Below are 13,875 nucleotides of genomic sequence, written 5' to 3' on the forward strand. Positions count from 1 at the left end.
GAGGTCTTTTCCCTTATATTCCTGCCTCTGCTCTTTCCTGGGACCCTGAGAATCCATCCAAGCAGGCCTTGGAGAAAACTCACCCACAGTCCCCTACATAGTCACCCTGTCCCCACCAAGTAACAACTGTCTTCATTGACCATAGTGATGACGGTCACAATTTAGTCCCATGCCGTGGTTCACTGCAACCCCATGCCACTGATGAGGAGAGCACCCCAGTCCTACCCTGACCACCCTCAGAGCTTCCTCTATGATGCACACCCGTTACCATAGAAACCACACACACACACACCACCCGACACTTCTTCCAAGTGTTCTCATCCTTTGATTTAGAGTCTCGTTGGCTACCAGGGACAAACCCATAGCCTCATCCCCGTGACTACTGCCATGCTGACCACATGGCTCTGGGCCCCAGGTGTCCCCTGATCCTCACTGTCCCAGACTTGGACCCATCAGATAACCAAGAATAACCTTAAACTCTTGAGCCTCCAGTCCTTGAAGAGAATTGTTCAGATATCAGCATGTATAACGTTCCCTCCCTCCCTGCTGGCTGTCACTCTGACGTTGCCCCTGGTGCAGCTCCCTGGGGACCAGCTCCCAGCCCTGTGAAGTCTTCTGTCCCCAGGCTTTAGTTGTTCTTGATGGCTCTAGCACCCTTGCATCTCCTATGCCCACCCATGCTTCCGATGTGGCTGACTGCACCTGGCCTCAGGCATCTCTCTAGAGTGCCACACACAGCAATGTCACTTAGGACCCACCTGCTGTGAACAGCCCTGTCCCTGTCATGGGGGCTCCTTCCTGAATCCCAGCACTCCCACACCAGGCCTCAATCCCCTGGGCCTGCTGCACCTGGCCCTCTCAGCCTTCGAAGCTTTGGGCATTTGGTGCTGAGCTTACCCTCTGCCAGCTGCCTGGCAACTCCAGCAGTTGCCAAGGCCAACTCCCACCTCAGTCCCAGAGCTGCGTGCTAGAGATGATGATGGGTTATTTGAATTTGTACCTGCCAATCTTCAGCATGACCTTTGACACTGACTGTTCTGACTGTTGATCTCTCACTTTCTCTCTCTGTCTCTCTGTCTCTCTGTCTCTCTGTCTCTCTCTCTCTCTCAATTATGTCCCCTCCGCTCTCCCGCCAGTTGAGACCCTCTACAAAACAGCTTCTGCTCCCTAACCTCACGGCCTCTGGAACACACCTCCACCCTGGCTGCCGCCTTCCTTCCTACCCAGGCCATGGGAGTTGCTCCATCCCCAGAGCCAGCACCCTTACCGGTTTTTGCTTGAAATGTGTCCCCAGCTGGCTGCAAACCCCCATGCTCTTCCGGCTTTCCCTCCACTCGGTCTCACCAATGCATCCTTTGCTGTCCCAGCCTCAGGTTTTAACAGCCTTCTTGGGGGCACTTTTATGCATACACGCTTATTTTAAAACTTATTAACATGAAGCATGCGCCACAACAGTAACACCCTATGTTACTCCTTATTGGCCAGAACCTTGTAAAGTCTCTAGAGCCCATTTCTCCTCACGGGGAGCTGGCTGGGGATGCATTTCATTCCACGATTTGGCAAGGTGACAGTATCTGTCCCAGATTGATCATTATATTACCAATAAGGCCATTGTTATTGAATCTGATTCTTGACTTAAATGTGGGTTGAGATATGCGGTAAACAGAGGGGTGTGTGTCTGTTTGCCTAGAAGGATTAAGGAGGCGGAGCCTCTAACGAGGTGTGTCCTCGGAGGAGGTGTGGCCTCAGAGGAGGTGTGGTCTCAGGGAGGTGTGTTACTGGGGCTGGGCTTAGAGGCTTCTAAAATCCAGGCCCTTCCCAGTTATCTCTCCCTTTCTGTCTTCTGCTTGAGGATCAGGATGTACACGGTCAGATAGTGTACCAGCACCATGTCTGTCTGTCTGCTGCCATGCTCCCTACCGCCATGGTCCTGAACTCTAATGCTCTGAAGCCAGGAGCCCCAAACGAAACACTTCCTTGTATAAGTTGCCGAAGACAGAAAGAGCCACCGCTGATTTCAAGCTAATCCTTCCGTAAAGGTGCCATATCCCTGCCTATCCACCCTCAGAGCTGGGGACCGGTCAGTGGCTTCCCTCAAGAGGCAGCTACGGGCAGAACAGGCTTTCGGGGCCCTTCTCTGGGACATGCGGGGACCTATCCAGCTCAATCCCAGTGTCTTCGAGGCACTGGGCACCCTGTCCGTGTCAGCGGCAGGTGTTCCTCAAGATCCCAGGGGACCAGGTGGGGTTACCATAGCTATTTCTTGTGGCGCCTGAGAGAGGCGGGTTTGCCAGGAGGGTGCTGTGTGTCCCTGGAGTCTCATTCCCTTGGCATCCTGGCCCTACCCCTCCCAGAGCCTCAGGCATTGAACTGGCACTACAGGTCTGTGGGTGGGCCATAAATTAAGGGACAGACATGTGTAAGAGCTGCAGTAAGCCCAGGAGGTCCACAGTGGGATCTGCTTCCTGCACACACGATTACCCAAGCTACCTCTCTGCAGGGTATCTTGCTGGGCAATTCCTGGCAATGTGAAGTCCTGGCACATGACCCCAGGTTCACAGTCAAAAGAAACCTTCTCCTAAAGTGTGGTGACAGGTCAGTCATGGTGGTGCAGTCCCCTGGTCAAAGCACTAGAGAGGCCGAGGCAGGCAGGTCTCCGAGTCTAAGGCAGCCCCAGGCCAGCTGGGGCTACATCGTGAAACCCCAGGACCAAAGGAACTTCACTGGTCAGGTTTTTTTTCTGTTCTCCCACAGCCAAGTGTGTGGGGACATTTTCTTGATTCCCGATTGATGGGGGAGGACCTAGACTATTGTGGGCAGTGCCATTTCTGGGCTGGTGGTCCTGGGTGCTACAGGAAAGCAGGCTGAGCAAGCCATGGGAGCAATCCAGTGAGCAGCATCCCTCCATGGCTTCTCCTCAGCTCCTGCCTTGAGCTACTGCCCTGACTTCCTTCAGTGATGGAGTGTAACCTTGACCAGCAGTTTATAGGCAGCTCCTCACGCTCTTTCCTGAAACTAGAAAACAATTCTTGTCAGGCTGTGTGGCAAATAAACTCCTCCCTCGCCAAGTTTCTTTAGCCACGGTCTTTATCACAGCGACAGGAAGAAATTAGAACACCGCCCCCCCCAGTTCTCCCACCCCCCACCCCGCCGACTCATCACTGCTGGGCCAAGAGCATGACATCTTTTGCTTCTTCAAGACCCATCTCAAATGCCACTGTTTTCCTGAGGCAGGGAGTAATCTCCTCAGAGTGTGACCTCTGGTTCCTGATGGAGTTGGCCTTGCTTTTCCTCCTTCTCCAACATGCAAGCCAGCTCTGGAGCTGCCGTAAAGCGCGCTCTGATTGGCGTTTGCTCTTGTCAATCTTCTCAGCCGGTGCCACCTGCCCTGGTCTGGTACCCACTGTCCCCCCTCTTCTTTGCAGCCTGCAGCACAGGGGTCCCTCCAGGTCTGCCTGTACGCTGGAGGAACCTTCACCAGACTCATTCCGTAGCTTGGAGGAGGGCCAGCTAAAGCAGTGGCTAGGGCTGCCAGAACCTAGAGAACACCAAGGGGCCATGAGGGCGGAGCTGCAGGGTAGAGTCTGAGCCCAGTCCTCCTCACTTGAGGTGCACCTTGCCTGCCAGCTGGGGACATCTGTCTGGCTGCTCGGGGCTGAGGGACCTGAGGGGCGCTTTAAGCGCCTCCTTTAGCTACGTTTCTGATACGTAGCCCTTTCCTCTGCTTCATTCACAAGAACCCTCTCAGGCGGGCGTTCAGAGAGGTGAAGCAACCTTCCTCTGATCACACAGCAGGGAGCAGCGCAGGTACCTCCGTTTCTAGGCTGGGCTGACAATTCAAGGAGCACGTGACCGGAACATGTCTTGCTGAAGGGAGGGAGGAGGTCACAGGAGAGGATGAGGGGGACTTGGAAATGGCAGAATTTCCACTCAAGTTCCTTATATGGTTTGCTTGTGAGCAAGCCTGGGGGGGGGCGGGGGAACCAAGCAGGAAAGCCGCCATCCTCTAGTCCCACCCGATCTTTCAAGGTCAGTGCAGGCCAGAACGCAGTGCCCACGACTCTCTGGTTCCAAGAACAGCGAGTGCGCATGCACTCTGGATCCCAGGGGCGCAGAGCTCATCATGGCCAGCCCCCCCAACCCCCCCAACCACCCCCCCACACACACACCACCTCACACCGCACCGGACTCAGCCTGAGCGCTTCCCCGTCTGTCTGCTTTCTCCACGGTTCCTTTCTTTACAAAGCACTTCCTTCCGCTGGGCTTCAGACTTCCACCTCTTGTTCTCAGGAGGAGTGTTGGGACCTTTGTGCTACCCACCCACCCTTGGGTATCACCCTCAACTGGGGCAGGAGCTAGGTCAGCTTGTGAGAGTCCTGCGCTGGGCAGTGGTCCTGCAGGAAGGTGCAGGTGATACAGGTAGTCTCAGGGACTAAAACAGAGAAGGCCACAGGGGTCCAGGTGGCTGGAACTGATGACGTCACACCCTGACACAGGCTGCAGTCTCCTCAAAGTCTCTAGGCCTGAGAGAGTGTTGCTCTCGGTAAGACTGCTCTTGGCTCAGTCTGAACAGCCTTGAACATGGCCCCTGCTCTGCTCTCGGACTCCACCCCCAGCATCTGCCTGAAGAGCAGGAGTTTACAGAGAGGAAGTTCCGAACGAGGGACAGCACAGCAGTGATAAGACTCAAGCATAGCGCATGTCTGGGGGTTGTCCCCACGCCACCACTGTCATGGACTCTGCAGCGTAGAGAATTCTCAGAGATCACGCTTCCCCGCGGAAGAAGACCTTACAGAATCCGGAATCAGGCAGATGTGGGTTCAAATCCCAGCCCCGGCAGTTGCCGGCTATCTGTCTTCAGAAAGCCTCTCAATCTCTCTGTGTCTTAGTTGCTTTGCAAGATGGAGATCATAGTCCTCTCTGCCTTGCAAGCTTGCTGTGAGAGCTAACGGGCATATTATGGGAAGCACTCAAAGCAGCAGCCATGGTCACCCGCTATAGACGGTTCTGAGGGCCTCGGAGGGACGGGCACCAGAAAAGAAGAGATGGGGACCCACGGACACAAATGCTGTGACCCTGCTCTCAGTCTCAGCAGACCAAGGAGCCAGAGTAGGCTCACCACCACACAAACCAGCATCTCTGGTGTCTAAGATGACAGCTAGCAGGAAAATAAACAAGCATGCAACGCCGGGGACTGGAGAAATGGCCCCATTGGATAATCCTTGTAAGTGAATCTAATGCCCAAAACTCACAATGAAAAAACAAAACGAAAACAAACAGACTGGGGTTAGGCTCGGTGGTTAAACGTGCTTACTGTTCTTGCAGAGGACCCAAGTTCAATTCCCAGCCCTCACTAGGCAAGTCACAACTGTCTGTTACTCCAGTTTCAGGGGATCCCATGTCTTCTTCTGACCTCCTTGGGCACTGCATGCATATATATGTGTGTATGTGAGTGCACATGTGTGTGTGTGTGCCTGTATGTGTATGTGTACATACACACACACACACACACATCCAGACAGAGTACTCATAAGAAAAATAAAATAACCTAAAAGCCTGGGGGACCCATATACCCAGGAAAAGTCAACAGGAAGACCCCTGGAGATCACTGACCAGAGAATCTACTCTAATTGTTGAGTCCCTGGTCCCAGGGTAGATGGCTCTTGAGGAAACACACCCAAGATTATCCTCTGGCCTCCATGTGCACTCGAACATACAGGGACACACCTGCAAATGTATGTACCTACATTTTAAAATCAGCCCTCATGCTGCCTCTCAGTGAGCTCCCCAGAGAAGGCACAAGCCAGGGGTACTGGGCTAGCCAACAAGGTTGGTGGGGGGGTGCCTCTCAGACTCCACTCAGCCTTGGATCTCATCCTCTGTCCCTTTGGCTGTTTGCAGCTGGCAGGGGTCATGGAAGGCCATGCGGGGCTGGTCCGGTAGGTACCACACAGACTCACTTCCCTAAGGTCTGTGCCATATGGGGCGTGGGTGTGACCTCTCCTTCCAAGAGATAGTGATCGATAGTTCCTGGGCACCTTGCAACGCCCTGCCAGGCTGCGTAGCAAGCCCAGAGGATGGCTGGCTTCCCCACAGCAAATAGAGGGCTCCAGGTGGCAGCTGCCACTCTCTGTCCGAAGCAGAGGAGGTCTGGAGCCCGGGACCAAAGTGCTTCAAGAGAAAGGACCTGATTTAAAACCATTGCACCGAGTCATTTTCCCCTTGCCAAAGTAGATCTGAGACCTGTGGGTGATGAAATCCCTCATTAGTAAAATGGGGAAGACTAGAGATGCCAACAATAGGTGACGTCACCGGTGCCTACCTAGGCTGAGAGAAAGCAAGCTCAGAGGGGCTAAGTGATTGGCCCAAGGTCACACAGCCTTCAAGGACCAATAAGACCCCTAGCTATCGTGTTCTGAGAAACGATCAAATCGGCCATCTTTGCACTCAGTTCGGCCAGGTGAGTATTGGCTAGGATGAGGGAAGGGAGGACCTAGTCCTCCTCTCTCTTCACCAAGACCAGCAGTTGGGACCACATGTGCCCATGCCTAGAGATTTGGTGACCAACGCGGCTCACAGCATGCCTGTTCCTCTCTGGAGTCAGTGACCTGTCTTCCAGACAAACGAACTGACGCTGTGCCGGAGGCCTAAGCCAAGAGCAGTTTGGTCAGACGTATGGCCCCCAAGGGCTCATGGGAAGCACTTGCCGGTAGTGCTTCGGTTTCGTGAACTGAAACCCAGAATGCCTGGAGTCCTGCTCTGGGGCCCAGGGTGCACGTGGAGGCCCAGATCCAGATGTGTCTCCAGATATGTCTCCAGGTTGGCTTGTGTTCACAAGTCCCAGTTTTCTCAGCGCCCAGCCCAGACTTGCTAAGACCTTTGGAATCCTCCTGGCCATTCCCCAGCCGGCTGAGCCGCAGTAGGCAACAGCCGTGTCTGTGCAACTGAGAGATCAGACATCCGAGACAGATAACAAGTCAGGTCTTCCATTTTGACAGCGCTGAGGATCGAACCCAGGGCCTTCTGCATGTTAGGCAAGCCCTCTACCACTGAGCTACATGCCCAGCTCCCTTTTTACCTTTTATCTTCAGACAGAGTGTCACTCAGATGCCCAGGCTAGCCTTAGGCTTGCAATCCTCCTGCCTCAGTCTCCTAAGTGGTGGAATGACAGGATGTCCCCACATCCAGCTTGATGCCCTTTATGCTGTGAGGATGCCTCCTGTTCACTCCCTGTCCTACCCATGATCATCCTCAGGTCACCAGGGCATCAGAACAAGGCTTCCTCTCGTGGCCCCATACAATCCGGGAACTCAAAAATGTAAGCGTTCGAACGTCATCTCCAAATAAGGGCAGTCGCTCTTATGCACCTGGAGTGGGTGCCCAGCCTGGTCCCCGCAGCACCTGCAGCCCGCCGGTCCCTCGGTTGGGATCTGTCCGTCCTAACGCCCTTCCCTGACAGCTCAGCTCTGCCTCCCGTGCTCCTGTGAGTCTGACACCACTTATCTGCCTGGATAGGGAAAGAGTTGAATGGACACATCGCATGACATTGCTGGTTCTGGAATACAGGAAGCCCAGGAGATGCTCAGGCCTAGACCTTCCTGTAGCTCATCTGAGAGCTTCTTGGGCCCCCCATACTTCTGTGCTCCAAATCCCTGAACATCCCATTGTGTGTTGCTCAAAGTAGGTTGAGGCTGTTGATGTAGCCCAGCCTGAGGGGTCAGGGTGCTGAAGCAGCTTATTGGGGATGGGAGTGGAGGTGGTGAGATAACCCACTGAGGGAGAGGCGTCAGGGTGCTGAGATAGCCCATGAGGGTATTGAGCTAGGCCGGTAGGGAAAACCTATAGCACTTGTCCAGACAAGTTACCCTATGGCACACAATTAACTCCACATACAGACATTTTGTCCAAATAGCCAGGCCATGTGGCCTCTGGGGGATTAATCACTTCCTTGGATGTCACTTCATGAACTATCATCTGGAGGTTCAAACTCTGGGCGGCTCAGGTGACTGGTACACCTATACTTGTGTGTGTGTGGTCTTCCCCAGGCTTATCAGCAAGCAAGACCAGTTCTAAGCCCCTTGGTTGGCCTCGGCTGGAGCCAGTCACCAAGCAAAGGGGTGGAGGAGCCCCAAGTTCATCGCGTAATCATGTGTGGCCTGGCTCTAACCCAGGCCCTGAGGGAGCCTCAGGCTCCTGGAAGTCCCACGTTCAAGGCATCTTTCTCACTGCCACTGCCTCTGGGCACCGAGGAGGCTCGGTGTCACAAAGCTTGGTGTCCTGTGGACAGAGGACAAAACTCTGGTTTGCTGTAATGTTAGCCGCCACTCGGTACAGAGCTGACACGCAAGTCCCAGCAAGGAATGCCACTGCAGTCAAGACAGCCCCCTCTGAGTTCATCTGGGCCAGCCACACTGAAGGATGCTAAGGGCTTGGTGTCCCTCCATATGCCCAGCGCTGTCCTTGTCCCCTCCCCCTTCCCAGGAGCAATGGGAAGAACAGATGTGGGGGTACCACAGTTGGCACGGCCTGTCAGTCACCCACAATGACAGGCACACGCTGGTCTCATTCATCCCTCCCCACCCATGACGATGGCACTGTTGAGCTCATTCAGAGAGGCAGAGACAGAAGAGCAGCGGCGAGTCTGAGGTCGCACAGACAAGGACCAACAGAACCAGGATGCACTGGGCTGCATGAGTAACCTCCATGCTGAGCTGCAGAGGGGGCCCAGTCCATCCAATCGGGATTCAGAGCCCAGGGCAAGGAGAAGCCAGAGACTCTGGCAGTAAGCTGAGATGGGAGGAGGGGACAGGGAGGCAGGGGAGATGGGAGGGTTGGGGAGTGGGGCAGGATGGGATGAGATGGGGACCAGAGGACAGAAGGTAGACCTGGCTCCCCTCAAGGTGCTTTAGTAGAGTAATATAGGGCTGAGGTTTGAAAGAACTTTCTAGAAATAACCTTGTCCCTAGGTGAGAGCAGGGTCCTGGCATCAGGAGGCAGGACCCATGGGCTCTCCTTCCCTGACATCAGTGTCAAAGCAGGACTGCCAGATGTAGTAAAGCAAGGCTGGTGTGGTAAAGCAAAGCCAGATGCAGTAAAGCAAGGCTGGTGCGGTAAAGCAAAGCCAGATGCAGTAAATCAAGGCTGGGCTCAGTTGGATTTCAGGTAAACTGCAGACTGCAGGATATGAATGATTCATGCTATTGATTAAAAAAAAATTACTGGGGGCTGGTTCCAGGGTAGAGCATTTGTCCTGGCATGTGTAAAGACCCAGGGAGTACCAAAAATCCTGCCTTTCTCTGTCCCCCCCCCTTTTCTCTCTCTCTTCACTCAACAGACTCTATTCATTAAATCTAGAATGGTCTGCTAAACAGGGAAGAGTGGATATGATCCCATTAGCCACATAGGTCTGATGAGACCAGCCTGACCTCTGGTCCAGTAAGTAGTCTGTCTGTCTGTTCCTCTTGTCTCTAGGGCCCTACACCATTACTTGAGAAGGGGACAGTAAGACAAAGCCATCAGTGAGGTTCAGACAGGCAACAGGTACAGTATTTCCCCGCCTGACCGGGCAAGCACAGGGACTGAGCCCCAAGGATGACCTGAGTTCAGAGGGCGCCTAGAAACCTCCAGCCCTCAGCTCCCTATGGAAGGCACCCCACCTAGTGCTCCACAAGCCCTGGAGATCAACAACTTCCCCAGTGGCCAGGGAAAGAACTGAGGTTGCCCAGGTCTCTGCATCCCAATCTACGAAGAGCCAGGACAGGGAAGATTTGGATCAATGGGGGAAGCTGAAGTCATAGTTACCCTATTCAGATGTTACTATTGTTGATACCACCACCACAACCACCGCCACCACAATCACCACCATCATCATCATTACCACCATCATCATCTCTTGCCAGCCCAAGTCCCAGGCTTTGCTCCAGGATCACTTCTTAGATTAAGTCATTAAGTTGTACCTTAACTACTCCCTCTTAATCCCAGTCACTCTGGTTGTCCCTGGCTGGCCTCCAAGGGTCAAGATGTCACACGCACACTCCTAACCGCAGAGAGGCGGAAAACTGGCAAGACATGGAGGGGGGGGGGCCCAACCTGCCTCCCTGGCTCAAACCTCACTTCCTTCTACTGCTCCTTTTGAAGATGCTCATGTAAAACCCAGACAGAGATTGGCCCCAGGACTCAGGGTCATCTCCTGAGTCCACCCTCATCCGAGGACTGGACAATATCCTGACCCCAGTGCAGACCCTATTTCCTTCCCCTCTACGCTCTGAAACCAGCTCCATCTCCCCTGATGTGAAGACAGCTCCCTCCTGCATCCTCTTTTGCCTGCGGATCCCCTGACCTAAGCACACGCGAGCATCCCAGGTCTTACCTGTAGACGTCTACCAGTGTCTCCACACCTACCACACACACAGCATGAACAGGCTTTCTCAGAGACAGCTGCACAGTTCCCTGGGGGGCCATCCTGTGCCCGGCTCCCAGCCTCCTGGTCAGGTCAGCTTGGGTGCCCAGGAGCCACAAGCCTCAGCTGCTCCCCGGCTCTCCAGCTGTCCTTGGTGACACCTGGTTGCTGGGTAGGAGCGTGCGTTCTGATGGGCTGGAGTTCTCTCCTCCTCCCTTTTAATTTCACCCTGCAACCTGGGGAGCCTGCCTGAGCCTGGTCCCCACCTCCTGGCTCCATGCCCAGTCACCTAAGTCATGGGCTGTCAATCTAGGAGTCTGGGAGGGAGGAGGTGTCTGAAGCTCTCTGTAAGGTGGGAAGGGGACATGAAAACAGTCAGGTTCAGCTGCCAACAGGAAGTTCAGAGGGTCCCAGCTTTCCCGCTTGGCCTCTTGGTGCCTGAGTCTGCCCTGTGATTGCCATTCTGAGGGCTCACACTAAGAAATCTGTAGATCCCATCTCATGAGTGTGGCAATCCACTCCTCAGGGTCAGCTCAGCACGGATGAGCACTGTGAGGTTGAAATCCCAGGCCTGACACTCAGAGCCACCGAGGGCACAGACATGTGAGCTTCCCTGGACTCAGCTACCCCGTGTGGGTGACAGCTGCTGAAACAGGAGGACCACGTTTATGGGGTGAAAGTTCAGGCTAGTGGAAGAGAGTTATCCTTGTCTAAAGGATGTGCTGGCGGCTACTCAGGCCTCTAATCACATTGCTAGTGAGTGGCAGAGCTGCTTGCACACAAATCCACCATGAAGTGATGTGCTGGTACCTAGAATTCAGAGGGCACAAGGTCAATGGGTTGAGATGACCATGGGCTCAATGTGTTAGGTTGAGATGCCCTATCAAAAGTCTTCCTTCATTTATATGTCTTTCTTCTTTCTTTTTCATTTTATTTTATTTATAGTTGTTGTTGTTGTTCCTGGAACTCACTCTGTAGACCAGGCTGGCCTTGAACTCACAGAGGTTACCTGCCTCTGCCTCTGCCTCTGCCTCCAGAGTGCTAGGATTAAAGGCATATGCTACCACAGTCAGATCTCTTACATGTCTTTCATTCCCACAGTGGCCCTGTGAGGAGGAATGGAATAGTCCTTCTGTGATCATGAAGAATGAAGTCTTTCTTGGGTGTCTTATCCAGCCTTCCCATAAAGCTAAGATGATGGCTGATATCACGTGACTAGGGCCTACACGAGCCTGGTGTCACATGACCATGTTCTATATAAGCCTGGTGTCACATGACTACGGTCTACACAAACCTGGTGTCACATGACCATGGCCTACATAAGCCTGGTGTCATGTGACCATGGTCTATACAAACCTGATGTCACGTGATCATGGTCTGTACAGGTCTGGTGTCACATGACTATGGTCTACACAAACCTGGTATCACATGACCATGGTCTATACAAACCTGGTGTCAGGTGACCATGGTCTACATGAACTTGTTAGTGTGTCGTCTCTAATATCATTTTCCTGTTCTGGGAAATGTATTTCTTTAAAGTTGAAAGTAACCTTTGGGGAAACGTGAAGAGAGTAAAAGTTACATAGAACATGCTCCTGTTAATTTCGATATATATTCTCTTGATCACATATGTGTGTCTGTGTGTATGAGACAGACAGACAGACACAAACACAGATATGGACACCTTTCAGATGGTTTTATAATTTTTCTTCCTTCCTCCTTTCCTTCCTTCCTATCACATAAGCCTGCGTGTCATGGCAGTGAATGCTTGCACCTGAAACAGGAGGGGGTCAGGAGTTCAAGGTCATCCTGAGCTGTATAGTGAGTTAAAGTCTGATTTTTCAACAAGAAAGGAAGGAAAGAGAAACATATATAGAAAAACTCTGGTCTGAGCTCAGGAGTCAGGTTCTGAGTGTGTGGAATGGCCGTTTCTGGATGCCCTGTGTTCACATGGGTGTTGCTGGGTTCCTGAGCACTCATCCCCAGGAGAAGCAGAAAAGTCCAAGTTCCTCGCTTTGGGGACTTGATGGGCTCAGAAATAGATCCCTCCCAGTGGCAAGAGAGAGGATGTGACTTTAGAGGCTGCAGGCTCTCTATCCTCTGGGCAGAGGTGATGGTGCCCTGGCCCTGGGTTGTCACTGAAGTGAGGAATGGGATGGAGAGCATGTCTCAAAGACAGTCCAGCTGTTGACGTCTGCCGATGAACTGAAGAGTTCAATAGAAAAAAGAATGCAGGATGGCCACAGGGTTTGGTGTCCTGGTTAGATGGACGAGAGGCTCGGTGTGGGTCTTGGCTTGGCTATTCTGTTGTAAACAGGAAGACACCACAGGACTGCTGATGGCAGAGGGTGAATGACATGTCCACTTTGTGATGAGGGTCAGGGTCCAGAGAAAGATGTCTCTGGAGCCACGGGACATGCTTCTCAGGCAGTGACACACAACCAATAAAATCGCCTGTCCACTGGTGGGGGTCATCAAAGACGGGCAGAAAGATGCACTCCCTGCAGAAGGCCTATCTGGCAACCCAATGGAGGTTCCCACCCCAGGAACCACCGGCCTGGATAGGAAGCCAGGAAACAAACAAAAAAAATGCTGTATACTCTTACTTAGTTCCCCTTTCTAGAATGATCCTCCTTGCTGCCAGTATATCCGAGTCTAAGATTCTGGCCTTAGAAGTTCATTATACCTATAGGCATCAAGACTAAGCCTCAGTTTACCCTCCAGGTACAGAAGTCAACAAAACTTCAGGAGTGGCCTTTCCACATCCCTTCCTCAAGCCAAAAGAACCAGGACCCCAGTCATTTTGTCTAAGCTCATCTAAAGATAGAAAAATGTTCACTTTATATAGAGTACGGAATATAAATGAAGCCCACATGAAGAGCTGAGAAATCTTCCACCGAAGAAGACTGAATGGATGGATGGGTAGATGGATGGATGGATGAGAGGAAGGATGGATGGATGGACAAACAATTGGATAAACAAGGGGATGGTGGACAGATAGATGGAGGGATGAATGAATAGCCAAATGAGTAGATGGATGGATAAATGGATAGATGGGGGAGAAGAGGAGAAAGGTGATTGGTGTCAAAGAAGATGGTGGCAATGTTAGGATGAAGACAGTAGCGGTGCTCATGACAAGGTAAGCACAGGTGAGCCTCACGCTGTGCCGGACAGTTTCTAAGACTCTCCCATGAATTCACTCGCCTGACCTTCCCGACAATTCGAGGTGACAACTTCCCACCAAACCTGGAAACCGAAGTTCAGACACATCATGGCTTGGCTGGGCTCTTGTGTGGGCAGGGCAGCGGGCTATCAAAACCTGGTTTCTCCAAGGGCTCACTCCCAGGCTTGAGAAAAATGGGAGGGGGCAAGAAGGGTTGTGGAGGGATGGGCGGGGGCACCATAGGGTGCACCTCTATTCTACAGAGGAAGGAACTGAGGCCAGAGCTTTTCACATACCAGCTGCCTCACCTCCA

General features: G+C 52.9%; 1 protein-coding gene across 1 annotated transcript in view; it reads right to left on the reverse strand.

The window, feature by feature from the left end:
- LOC308424843 (protein-arginine deiminase type-1) overlaps positions 1 to 10,461 on the reverse strand; it is a gene marked incomplete at both ends in the record, with an annotated part of 28,871 nt that extends 18,410 nt beyond the window's left edge. The window contains one exon of the mRNA XM_080922031.1: positions 10,370 to 10,461. Coding sequence (XP_080778157.1) covers positions 10,370 to 10,461 — 92 coding nt within the window. The remainder of the gene's footprint in view (positions 1 to 10,369) is intronic.
- Positions 10,462 to 13,875: the final 3,414 nt, after the last annotated feature.

The sequence above is a fragment of the Micromys minutus genome (assembly GCF_963924665.1).
Source record: "Micromys minutus genome assembly, chromosome: 9".
Lineage (NCBI taxonomy): Eukaryota > Metazoa > Chordata > Mammalia > Rodentia > Muridae > Micromys > Micromys minutus.